Source organism: Bombus impatiens, unplaced genomic scaffold (assembly GCF_000188095.3).
Source record: "Bombus impatiens unplaced genomic scaffold, BIMP_2.2 scf_0217, whole genome shotgun sequence".
Taxonomy (NCBI): Eukaryota; Metazoa; Arthropoda; class Insecta; order Hymenoptera; family Apidae; genus Bombus; species Bombus impatiens.
The window spans coordinates 3,763,547-3,777,561 of NT_176636.1; the positions used below are offsets into that span (position 1 = coordinate 3,763,547).

The following is a 14,015-nucleotide window of genomic DNA, read 5'->3' on the forward strand; positions in this document are numbered from 1 at the left end:
AAAATTCAGAAAGAATAAAGAGAATAGAGGCAAAGGGACACAGAATTCGGCGAAAATTTGATGATAGCGATAGAACCAAGTTCGATATACACTCACCAATCTTAGACCAATTTTTCATAGACACGAACGTCTTGTTTTAATTTCTGACGCTAGATCACTGGCCGTAAGAAGTTATTTCCTATTTTTCTGCGTTATTTGCACTTGGAATATATTTGATCCCATCATTCATCCAGGTCTGTCTTGTGCACAACGTTTGGAACGATTTATTCTCTGACTCGATGCTTTCGAATGATTTTATCGAAAGAAAATACGCAGTTATAAACTATTATGTAATTGCTATAAATCTATAGGAATTTTGAAATGATTTTATCGAGAAGATGTACAGTTACAACTGCTGCATGAACGCTATAAATCCGTAGGTACATTGAAATGATTTTGCCAAAGAAATACAACCTAAAAGCTACAACGATTGCGCAACTTTTACGAACATAAGTCAGTCCTACTACTTTCAAAGTACTCGTAAAAATAAAATGGCTTTTATTCGAAAATTTGATATTCGAAGCTGTTTGGAACGCGCTCGATCCTGTCGCCGTTTGGCGATCCCAGCGGCGGGAAAATCCGCGCTTTCGGATGGCAAATTAAAAAACAAATTCCACCGATATCAAGATATAGCCGAGGCTGTCCGGTCCACGCTCCGCTATTATCTTTCACCTGTAAATCAATTTTCGCCGGTGGACCGCACGGCCGAAAAATCCGCCGTGAAAATATTTGGCCGGCAATCGTATCTCTTTGGACGCGTCGTGCTCGAAGCCGAGAGCTGTCGCGCGAAATCCCGTTCGATTGATCGTTACCGCGCCATTCATGAGCCTGAAATGCAATTAATTAACCTTTCGTAGCGACACCCACGTTGGATTAATTGTTCGTTTTTCGATTTTCATCGCGTGACCTCCCTTCTCGACGTGCTGACAGTTTTCTTTTTTCTTGCGTTTTTATTAAAAAATCGACGCGGGCCTCGCAGAATAAATATCGATTACCATCGACAGGCGGAGTAGATTTCAGATTTCATATACAAAGTACATTGATGAAAATAGGAGGAATACCGATCGAGAAAAACGACATTTTCCAGGATTCGCGTTTCGTTGTTTCGCTTATCGTGCTTCATGACGCACTATATGCTTACTCCACGCATGTATAACCTGTCGCGATAGTAACGGGCAATTTTTCACGGGAAACTAAATCGAAAACACAAGCTGCAGTTTTGTCGAAAATCGCTTTGTTTTGGGGGAAAAAAGTAATTTCGGACAACGGGTCCCTCGAGGACCAAGTGCTCCGTCGAAAAAATGTTCGTTTTGTAGCATCTCTCGTTACGCTTAATTCTTAATTCTGACGCTCCTTTAGCGCTATTTTTCAGCTAGTAGCTTTTTTTACTTTCGAACTTCTCGCAAGTTTGCTGAGGAGAGCTTGCGAGGATAGAAGATATGGAAACGCGGACGTGAAAGATAACACGTGAGGAATATTTCCGGCCGAATGTCGAAATAGAAAAAGTATAACGATTGAAAAGTATAATTAAATTAATTGCCGTGACGAGATGGAAATATATCGATTGCGCGGGTAATTGGAAAATAATGAAATTTGGATGAAATCTAAATTTGACGAAAATTAGATTTCGAGTTATAAAGTGGGACATTGGACTTAATTGGAAACATTCAGCCTCGTGTGTTGCTTGATTGCGTAATTATGGCAATGTTTATTACGTTCTAAGCAATATTGGACGTACAGTCATAGCCAACGGTTAAACGTCGTTTATTATCGCTTGCACTTATTGTTACCGCTATCTGCATCTCGTCACGCAATCTTTAGAATACTAGAATGCTCGAATCGTAAAAACGTAAAACGGGAATGCAGATGCGAGCGTGTTGAATAGAAACACGAAAGTAATTTAAATACGAGCTACGAACAAGGAGGCGCGAATTCGATGCTGAAGGTTAACCGTTTGATCGAGTAGCCAGTGAAACGGCACGAAAACTGAAATTGTTCGGTAAAAAATTGCAACGTGTCTGCTGGTCGATAATCACGCGTTCTCGTCGAAGAAACTTTCTATATCTTTCCAAATCCATTGCACCATTTTGAAAAGAGAGGAACATCCAACGAAACAATTAATAATAATTATTATACTACGGATTCTCCTACATTTATGATAAATTGAAAAGCGCAGAAATTCAGAGGTTGCACGTATTATACGAAAATGTAGAAAATATTCAAAGTTGAGTACTGATTATAATTTTTGGTAGGCGAAATAAATTATCATAGCACGCGTAAGTTTCATTTTTTCAATTCTCATAGAAATACGAAACAGCCTAACGATAATTATAACCATATCTTCGATATTTTATATATTTTTGTGTATTATATGAGCTTGATCAAAAAGTTGCTTTTCTGAAAAATCAAAAACCTTCTAATTTCCCGGTCTAGAAAATGTCAGTTGAAGAAACGATCGTTCCTATGTCGTTGATTACTTAAATTTTGATTAAAATTTGATTGTCTACTAAATAAGTCGTATTTCTACGACTTCGGATTTTCTGATCGTTTGAAACCGAACAACAAAGAATATAAGTCGTTGCTCGTTAGAAACTTTTCGACGAAAAAGCAATACAATTTTTCAACCACCATGATCAACAGATATGGCAGCGTTCCACTTCTTTTCAGTTGCAAGAACGAAGAAAACTATGAAAGGACAACGATTTCACAGCATCGACGGCATAAAACAAAAGAACTAAGAGGCGTGTAACAAAGCGAATTTTAAAAATGTTTTCAGGGATGGAGAAAACGTTGGAAAAAGTGCATTATTGTTAATGGACATTGCTTTGAAACTGGACAATATTAATATCGAGGAATAAATATATATTATCCTAAAAAACAATTAAAAATCGTTCGATCTTCTTTCAAACCTTTAAACTCGTTTAAATGTTTAATTATAAAAGAGAAGAATTTGGAATCTACGAATTAAAGTTCTCTATTTACTCACTGGACGATGCAGAAAATTCCGCAATCATCGACTAACGAAAAACAGCCGGACTTTGGCGATAAATAACCCAAGCCCGGGTTCGTGGATCGCGATACCATCGAACAGTGTGCATCGACAGTGTGCAACGATACGGAAGGATTCATGACACTCTCTCCACTCTGTTTTGCCTCCATAAACTCTTTCGAGGCACGATACAGTGCATCACGTTGGTCCGATAAGGCACAACTACTACCTCTGACCATCGAATTCAGACTACACGAAGAAATTTCACTTGACTAACTGCTACGCTTGGACATGAATGACAAACCATCTTTGGTAGCTCAAATTATTGCAAAAATAAGACAAACGCAAGAGAAAAATCAAGAATAACGAAACTGCCTTGGAAGATTTACTTTCGAGAAAATCGAGCTTGAGAGCTTTTTAACTTTTGTTTAATTTATCCGTTCGCGGGGAGAAGTCCCTTTGGTATTTTGCAATGTAAAAAGAGGCACACATATTGTAAGAATAAAAAAATTAGAGGAAAAATAAACGTAAAATTTAAACGCATGTATCTATAGCAAGTGTATCGAAGAATGTTTGAACGAATCAAGGGGCTAGTCAAATGGATCAATCCTGGAATATGAACAGCTATGCGATTTACATAATTAAAACACATGTATGCTGCACGGTATTGTTCAGAATGAAGCAAATTGAAATTCCTTGGGCTTCTGTAAAGAACGTTTATGGAAAGTAGCTGAATAATATCGAGATCAGATATAAGATTTTTGAATACGTTACAAGCAAAAATGACATCGAACATGATCCTTATACCTTTCAACGACTGAAGATTCAAATCACTGAGAACCGTATCACAAACGCGAGAAAAGGGAAGCACAGGGCAGTCAGGATGTTTCGCAACGAGTCTGCGGAGTTTACGTTGAATAGTCTCAATTTTGTAACTGCGCGATTCGATTTGTCGAGTATACGTGCATTTGACTAATTGTCGATTAGACAGGAGCGAGTAACAGGCAGAAGATTATCCCAACTGTGAAAATAAATCGAAAATTACGGAATAACATTTTTGTCGTTTCAACTCTCGTTTTAGGAATATTCGCCCGCGTCGTTGTACATATCAAATCAAAATATATTCTATTCATACTTTCTCATTAAAAACTTGAAGTTTCTCTTCTATCCAATAAAACTGAATATCAGAAGCTGTTAATCTGCAACGTGTGTCTTCAAACGTTCATTTAATTTCCTTTCTGTCGGAAATTCTTTCCGCTCGAATTACAATAATTCGCCGATTATTTTAATCGCGCTATCCGACACGCAAAACGAACAGATTAAAATACTCCGTTAACGTCTAATAGAACTGTGAAAGGTGAAATAATTACTTACTTTCCTCGAACGGAACACGGAAAGGTCTTAAGCAAAGGAGACCTATAGGTATAAATGCTAGCTAATTAGAATTCCGTTTTTCTATTTAAACTTAGAAACGATAATTCAAGTTGATAAGACGGCGAGGCAGAGTCTTTAAACGACTGTTTCGCCCGTCACGCAATTCGAAAGGCACGCTAAAACCGCGCAGAAACAGGAGAAAAAGGAAACAGCCTGGCCATTATTGCATCGTGACGTGAAAGTCGATACGAAAGCTGCATTTGAATTTCCGGCGAAAGATGAATTATAACGGCAACGATAAGGGGTTTTGTACGAGCTATGAAACATAAGGGAAAAACGCAAGTACCATAACCGCTTACATTTCCAGAGATAAGCGACGCTGCCTCGATGTTCGTCCCATCGCGAAACATCTGCCATTTTTATTCTTCCTTATACGACGACTATTTTAGTATTTTTCTCCAACTCTCAACTCTTTTATTTCTTTATATCTCGTCCCATTTTTTCCTCTGTAAGCAAGAGGAGATACGAGCCATTTATTCGAATCAAATATCTTTTTAATTGCCGATATATTTAACGATGATACCTATTTAATCTGCCATGAGCAAAATCAGTCGTTTACGTTTACATTCGTTTCCTTTATTACTCCAATCTTTGACAAAAGATCTGAGAAGATTTTAGGATATTTGCCGAAATCTGTACTACGTTATACAATCAGTTTGTAAGCCAAATGTTTAAAAGGCTTTTCTTGCATTGCGAATGAAATATCGCTCGAGATACGAACGATCCTAGTTGCCTATGCGAATATTAATTTTTCATAAGAGAAGCACATTTCTTCCGATGCTTTTTCTTTTTTTTCTTATAAAAGATATAGCGCATCAAAATTTAAAATCAGTCTTAGTTAGCGGAAATATAAAATTTCCAAACATTGCAATCTCTCGTTTCTTCATTTTTGCCGTTTCCAAAGACTCGTTTCATTTGTTGTATAATTTTCGACGAAATTTGCATTTGTTTTAAAAGCTCGCGCAACCGTGTCGGATTATCGCCATAGCTTTTTTTGTTCGAAACTGAAAATTCCGATTACGCGGCAGCCTCGTGCTTCCGTTTCGTAATTAGCCGTCCTCCGGCGTATGAGTCGCGTTATCGTTATGGCGCTCTACGCTGAAATAGTCGGTGTTTCGCGACGACTGGTTTCAGGTAAATCTGCTAGTAAAGGGTTCGTTAGTTAGCGGCCCTTTCCCTATTGAAATAAAAATTACGTGCCGTTTTCCATCCTTCGCCAATGGTTAGGTGCAATGCGCTTCGAGCGAAATAATTTTATATCAAATTCATGCGCCCGCGACGTAAGAAGAATATCGTAGCAAGAAGAAGTGGCATGCACGTTGGGAATTCTACTGTTGGGATAAAAATTGTGTGGCATAAAAATTCGCCGTGATTTCATTTCGATTTTACATTGTAGTAAAAAAACGTCACAGACATTTGGCGAGGGTCGAAAGTGGATATACGTGTCGAAGACATGGAATTTATTCGGAAACCCTTTCACGTGTGTCGCATAAATTGAAAATTCATTGAAAAGATGTGAAGTAGGAGAATACAGGTTAACGGTAACGAAACGCAGCTAAATCTGTAGATAAATTAATATTATACGAGCCTCATTTTTCTATGTCACTGAAGGTGGCATTTATTTTATTTCATCGAAATTGTGTCACTTACAATTAATGTTGTTAAAACGTGATAAAGTATAAGAAATTGTACTGTGTAGTAGTAGCGAAATGGCGACAGGAGAACATATTCTGACCAAGTGTCCTCACAAATAGGCAATGCAGGTCAGCTTCCTTAAAAAAAATGTGGACGTTGCAGGCATCCTTTCCCTTCGAGAAGAAAAGCTAACAAAAGATATATACATATGCATAAAATCGTGCACGAGATTAAAATGCCTCTACTTAGAAGGCTGAATAGGAAAATAAGTTGGGCATTATAATAGGAGCAAATTGGAGAAAATTGATCTATCGAATTAGTTAACAGCAAGGGACCACACAGCCTTAACGAAACAGTTAATCCACTGTATAAACTTAAAACACCATTTATTTTATATTCATTTACTACGTACGCTTATATACGTATGTATATGTTACATTATATATGTATATATAACAAGATTGCACTGGGCATAAGCCTTATACGATAAATAAATATTACTGCTATATACGACACGTAACAAGGTCCAACACATTCAATCACAAGATGTCTGGAAAGTATAATTATTGCAATATGAATTTGATTAGGGCGAGATAAATCGCGGCGGACAATAATATTAAAAATTCTAAATTGTATAATTTTCTACAATAATTTACCTCGTCCTAACCGAATTCATACATGTAAATTCTTTTTTCCTCTACAAATCTTGCTACGTCTCTCAAAAATAAAATGCCCATCGTCCTGTCGGTTGCATCTCTACCAATTTTAATATAGCTTCAACAGAATCCGTCCCTGAGGACGTAATCTCTCGAACGTGATTCGCCCGGGGAACATATTAAACGAAGAGCATGTGCCCGACAGGGACAAAGAGAGAGAAGGAGAGAGAGATTCGAAAAAGTAAAAAAAAAAAAAAAAAGAAAATGATTCTGAAAAAGAAAAAAGGAGAAACTGAGAGTAAACGACAAGAACGTCGCGATAAGACCCGGGAGCGTTTATTTAACCCTTAAAAGCTTGCCGGCATCCAATTTCCCCGGTCAAGTTTCCCCGACAGTCTCGGCTAATAAACATTCTCCGTTGCTCTTCTTTCTGTTGCAGCTCTATCGACACACGTACTTGGCTCACTACAGGATCGTGAATCTGCAGACCTTGTAAGTAAACGAGTGGCAAGGCCGCGGGCCATTTCACCTAATCGTATCTCAAACTTATTCCACCTGACACAGGGGTCACAGAACTTCAGATTTGCATTTTAATCTTCGCGCCACCGCGAAGCGGCGCGATCACTCGAAAGGGCCTGCCGGCGTGCAAATTACGACCGCGAGAATTTCATCCACAGCGACCTAACCCGCGGTTTTCGTTTTAATCGCGAAACGCGACGCGAAGCTTCTCCCCAATCCTTTTCCCTAGTTGACATATTTGTGGTTTCTCGGGTTTCACAACCCGGCTGTTTTTATTAGCACGTTGCGGCTTGTTCCGCGGTTTACTTCTTCGGGACAGACGTGAGAACGATATTTTGTTGAAGAAGCAAAGATATGCCGGAGAAAAGTATTAGTAATTAGAAGAACAGCCATAGTTTGCACAAATTGTACGCCTTCCATTGTCTTTATTCTTTAAACGTTTTATTACATATCTGTCATTTTACTCGTATTATGCGCCAACTGCTAAAGCAAAATTTGTGGTCGAAGATTTTCGCCAGATGTAACGAGTAGGTGTTCTAATATCGTGTAATCTCGTCATCGTGGAATTTTTCACCATCGCCGTTTAAAATTTAAAACTCTCGCTTTTCTCGAACTCGCCAGCAGTAGGAGTTTACTCGGCAGATCTCTGGACGTTAATTTTCCATTTAACAGTGCTTATATTACGATTAGAGCCAGCGCCGCTTACCTGGAATTCGTTTCCACCCACTTTGCCACTGGCTTAATCGTACTCGCTGGTGCGCCACGAATTTCTCTTGCAGTCACTGCCCCGAAGTCTTTATTGCTATCCTTCGCGGCTTTTCAACTTCGTACGTACGACGAGATGATGTTGTAGCCTGAGAGAATAGTTTCGAGCAGATGATAATTACGTGAAATTTCTTCGTTTCTACGTATCGAGCTATACATGCCCACATATATGTTTCTAATAAATATCTTGTAATTTCTATATACAGGGTGGTTGGTAACTGGTGGTACAAGCGGGAAGGGGGTGATTCTACGCGAAAAAAGAAGTCGAAAATATAGAATAAAAGTTTTTCGTTCGAGGCTTTGTTTTCGAGAAAATCGACTTTGAATTTTCGCTCGGTACGCGTGCACTTTATCACGTCTCGTTATAACGGATCTCACTGTAGTCTCGATGGAAAAATTAAGAAAAAAAATTTTTTTATTCTATATTTTCGACTTCTTTTTTCGCGTAGAATCACCCCCTTCCCGCTTGTACCACCAGTTACCAACCACCCTTCAGTTACCAACCACCCTGCATAAGGTCAAGTTAGTTTCAAGCTTTGCCTCGAGTCTCGTCATAGCGCTAATTAAATCTCACTATGTTCGGCACAACGTACTTACCATGTTCGTGAAACACTTTCGCCAACCTGTATCATATGTATCGCATGCATTTCCTTAACAAGTTTCAAAGAATCTACGCGATATATCCTGTCACAAATATTATTTAACGTAATTGCACAACACGTTATTGCACATGTTACCTCACGTGACACGTGTAACTCCCCTGCCAACATCCATAGGAGATAAATTTTCGTCACGAACTGTGACCGTGTTAAGCCTCGCGCGTATCGACTTCCTCGATTAGAATGAGAAACTTTCGAGGAAAGCTCGCTAATTACAGCCGAATATCGATCGGTATTTTCATCTTAAGACCCCTTAAGGCTAAAGTAGTAGATTTACGTTGGGTAGAGTGGGAGTGAAAACCGATTCCCGACGGATTATCCGCTTGGTAAACGACGTTAGATCGGAAGCTGGCGAAAAGCCGCGGAAGCCTTCCATAAAGTTTCGAATGGAGCATGAAAGTTCTATAGAAACGTAACAACCAATATTGTTCGAAAGGTTAGAGGGTTTTTTCGTTGACGGGAGCAAGGGTCGAGAACGGTTTCAGAAATGGCGGGAACTTTTCGCTGTTCACGCCGGCGTATTTCGAAAGTTCGGTCCTTCAAAGTTCGGAGTTATAGCCGCGGCCGTATTTCAAACCAGGAAGCTCGTCCATCGCGTTTCGTTTGAGAAACATTTGGAACATTTATCGTCTACGTTTATTCTCCGACCCATTAACACGCGAGCCACCACGCGAATTTTATATATTTTTGCCTAGCAGCCGCGATAGATTGAAATATACCGCGACATAAAATTGTACTTTTGCGATATATGATATCGTATTCGCACATTTCTTTCTAACCATGTTATATAGATCGTTCGTATTGTTCAGAAATTTATCGTATTTTAAGTATTTTAAGAAATATGGTAATCAATGACTGACTACGTGGCGCTGAAAATTGCGTTAACGCAACGTTCCATTGCAAAACCACGCGAAGGAAGCTTGGTAGGTTCAAATGACTTGTATCAAAGATTATCATCTTTGTTAATTTTCTAATTTAGTAGACCATTGAAACTATAATCTTTTTATCTAATCACAAAGTAATTTCATTTTCTAACAAGACAATGGTTTTGAATGTTACAATGGTTTCGGTTAAGATCGATATTCGGAACGACGCGTGTAGCTTGGCTTAAACGCAACGCAGATAATTTTCTCTCCCTTTAATCCGTTACCTCAGGTATAAATATGGACGCTAGCTAAATCTGCAAGTGGAGTGCTACTACAATTATTCTTACGAGCGAGCGCAGGTATTACGTTGGATGCAGCTAGCAGTTAAATATTGATGAGGGGAGCTATAGTTCTATGGTTGATATAACTAAGATTAGAATAGTAAATACAGACAGTGTTCTAGATACGTATGGCACAGTTACAGCCCGAAGCCATGCGATATACAACGCATATGACACACAAAAATACATAAAATACCGAAAGTAGGGTATTTGTATTTTTCAACGGATCTGTTTTTTTAACTTCTACTACTTTAATTACGTCAATACAAATTTTGCATAAAAATCATAGACTTCTATATGTATTAGGTTGTCCGAAATGTTTCTTTCGTTTTATAAGGAAATAATAGACGCACAATGTTTCTTGTTTTATATTAGTTTATTGAATTATGCACGAACGTAATAATAGAAATAGAACGAAATGGATCGTACCTAATTCAATAAAATAATATAAAGCAGAAATTGTTGTTCATCTATTATCACCTTATGGAAGGAAAGAAACTTTTCGGACAACCTAACGTATTACTAGATTGCTAACTCTTTGTGCACAAGGTGTCCACGATTTTACGTACTACGAATAGATATAACACATATAAGATGTGCGTACTGTTTCTGTGCATGCACTTCAACGGTGAAATGATTATGATCGTAGCATACAAAATATTTTAATATTTGTATTAGAAACGCAAAGCATACGATTTGCATGGAACAAAAAATGCGATCACTTGGAGAGTACAAAATTAAGTTTTTATTTCGATATTGCATGCAAACATACAAACGTGGTTAAGTCGATAGCTATATTTTATCGATATTGTTGATCGACGTGATATGCATATAACATAATAATTCTAGAATATTATAGTATTCGTACAATTAATACTATTGCATCGATAACTGTTTATTATTGTCATATGGACAATTTAACATCTAAATAATTGAAAACTAAATTATACATAGAGCAACTTAAAATATGGTATTGGCATTTCGTTTACGTCGATCTATCGTAGAGCAAGTTTTACGCAGTAAACACCAGGTGAAAGTAACATAACGTGTTCACGTTACAGTTTGTCGCTGCACAATTTAATCACCGAACTGACATGTGTCAGAATCGAAGAAAACAAGAGGCGTAAAATTTGCTATATGTCGACTGTATTTACCAATCTAGTGCTGGCGCGTGTGCAGAAAGAGTTGTACGTAAAATCCGGACATTTTACACAAAGAAAATTTAGACAGTCGTCGGTCTAGTAATATACAAAAGTCTGTGATAAAAATCCGCGATCTAATTAAAATAGACTAATGTAGTTTTATCATGGAGGTGTAAGATTGCAATCGTAACTATCAACAAGGAAGATTCAGATGTTAAAGAAACACGGTACAAATAGAATTGTCCCCTTGGATTCTCGTAGAGGGGAAACCACTCTCATAAATACGATAATCGCGGAAAAGAGCAGTCGACGGAGAGATCACGCGAGGAGTCACGGTAGGGAAATGCGGGAAAGGTCGCTGTGGAACGAGTTGATAAGTTAAGAACAAAAAGCCGTAGGTTGGCGCGCATGAATGACTTCGGTGGCGTGACCAGAAGAACGAACGAAGCTACGCGTTCCCCTGCCAGCGACATTTTTCTCTCTGTCGGCTTTCCTCTACGTAGGCTTGTGAGGATGCTCGGTGAATTTTCAACGTGCCATCGAAAATGAAATTCGCCGCCGTCGTCTCGGATATGAATTCCAGATTTCAATTTTCCGATCAGCCGTCTTCTCCTTGTCTCGCGTTCGATATCTCACGAAGATGATATCCCGGGAAAATTAAGCATCGCTCCAGCAGAATCTCTTTTCTTTCGAGGTCAACCTCTCGAATCCCGAATTACGTTTTAATTATATTTTATCACAGGTGCTATCTTAGATAATTGGAGATTGTTGTTCAAGGTAGGAATACTTTTCACGTTGGTTAGAAATTGGATATATATGCGGTGGTACTGACGAGTAATATTCCTAGAAAATGTGAAATTAAAGTGTTTAAAACGTAAAAACGTTACCGCGCGCATATAATTAAACTCTCTCTTTGTGCAATTAAATGCGACGTCTCTTAATGGCGTTAACGTTTTATACACGTCAAAAGACGCGGAAGAAGACTTTCCTTTTGGAGGAACTGTTTCGTAGCATTTCACTGTAAATGATACCGCGAGGTAACGTTAGGATGTACAAGATTATATATTCGAAAAAAACTTGATACTTGATACTTTACTGTACGTAATTTGCTTTTGCTACGTTTGAGAGTAATCGACAACAAACCAGAAAATTAGCATTTCCATTTGACGCAATCTAAGTTAACCAGAGAGCTTCGCTCGAAACGCAGTCACCACAGACACATTATGATCTTTCAAATAAAATATTCTCTCCACAGCAGAGAATGTAGTTTGCACGCTTTCTCTTTGAGCGCGATTCATCCGGAACAACGCGTAAGCCATCGCTCGATGATGAACGTAATCCTTTTTTCCTCGGTCAACATGGTTTCTTTATATGATTTATGCCATAGTGAACCGTCAAAATACGTAGTATACGAGACGTTTCGAAGCTCGATAAAACCGATTTCCTTCAATGGAACATTGCTGCGTCGAGAATACAATGAGTCTCGAAGATAATAGCTTGAATAAGAATAACAAGCAATTTATACAAGCAGATCGAGCGAATGGAGACGAAGAAAGACAACAGAAAATAACGTGCACTTAACATCGCGATCCATTACCACAATTCGAATGATCAACGATTATTCCTGGTTCGTCATTAATACATCGGTCGATTGTATCGAATCGTTTGTCGTTCATTCCTCGATGGACTTATTGTCAGCGTTTTGCCAACTGCGAACGAACGAGAAATATTCAGAAATTCTTTCTTCTGGGCCGCGATTGAGAAATAACATCGGAACCCTTGTGATTCTCGGGCCAGTTACTGCCAGCATTCCGTCTTCTCTTCTCTTTGTGTTTTTCTCCGTTTGTTCAATCAAGCCTTCCCAAACTTGGATCGAGTCATTTAAACGAATTTGATTACAACCAATACAGCAACGCTCGCATCATGTACACACACGATATTCCACCAATCTTTATTCCGCACGAATGGCATGGATCTTCGCCGAATTCTGCTCTCGCCTCCAGAAGGGTTCGTTGCCTTTGTTTCGCTGAACGACGTTCTACTATTTAATGGGATCCGGTATTCCGTGTACTGTAGAAAATATCGGATTCCTTTGGTAGCAAAGTTCTTCTTTTTGATTTTTCCGTTTCTATTTCTTTCTTTTTTTAAATATTGCAATTTAGTAGAAAATTATTCGTGACGAATATCAAAGTGTATTTAGTTCTAAATTATTCGAGCCATCAAGAACGATAAATTTACAATTCTTGAACAGAAATCAAAGCAAATTCAACTCTGAACGACGATCGACTTATCTCTAAAGTCTAGCTAAAAAGTCTCTAGTTCCTTTAACATTCCCAAACGGTCTCTTTTCAATTTCTCGGTTTCTCCGCCGATACGTAATACACCCAAAAATAGTACATCAAAAGTCAAAGTTCGTTCAATTCGAAATCGTTCTACCTACGCCTCTGACTACGATCAATGAATATGACCGAGAAAAGCGGATAGTAGACAGAGCATCGCGTACAAGCTGCTCCAGATTCGAACCGTAGGAAACGCATGCGTTTCGACTAACTTTTAACAACGTTCCCTTACCAAACTCTCGACAAAGCTTTGTAAGCCATGGACGACGCACGCTTTAAATCTCCAGCGACTGGTTCGCAGCCAGACCGAATTTCTTGCTAATTCGCTCGCGTGCCGGTCGTTGTCGCGTCTGTAGTTCGCCTATCAATTAGAAGGAACGAACCGTGTCCCGGTTTAAAGTCTGAAATCAAGGGATCGAACGCCCGTGCACTTTGTACCACAAGGTACAAGAGTTTCGGCCATAAACCCGGTTTCTACGCTACATGAATACCAGCGTCTTTATTTATGACTCTTCGCCCATCCCCTTTCTTTCTCTCTTCCCGACCAAAACTTCTCCTTTGAAGCCGAACCTCTCTGACATCACGATAGCTGCTGCTGAGACTCGCGAAACTTTCCATCGATCCCCCCCCC

General features: G+C 38.8%; 1 protein-coding gene across 6 annotated transcripts in view; it reads left to right on the forward strand.

The window, feature by feature from the left end:
• Positions 1 to 14,015, forward strand: part of LOC100748212 (venom dipeptidyl peptidase 4) — a 310,210-nt gene that overhangs the window by 165,568 nt on the left and 130,627 nt on the right. For all 6 annotated transcript variants that reach the window (XM_033319882.1, XM_012383458.3, XM_012383459.3 and 3 more), the window contains one exon: positions 7,193 to 7,245. In XM_033319882.1, coding sequence (XP_033175773.1) covers positions 7,193 to 7,245 — 53 coding nt within the window. The remainder of the gene's footprint in view (positions 1 to 7,192; positions 7,246 to 14,015) is intronic.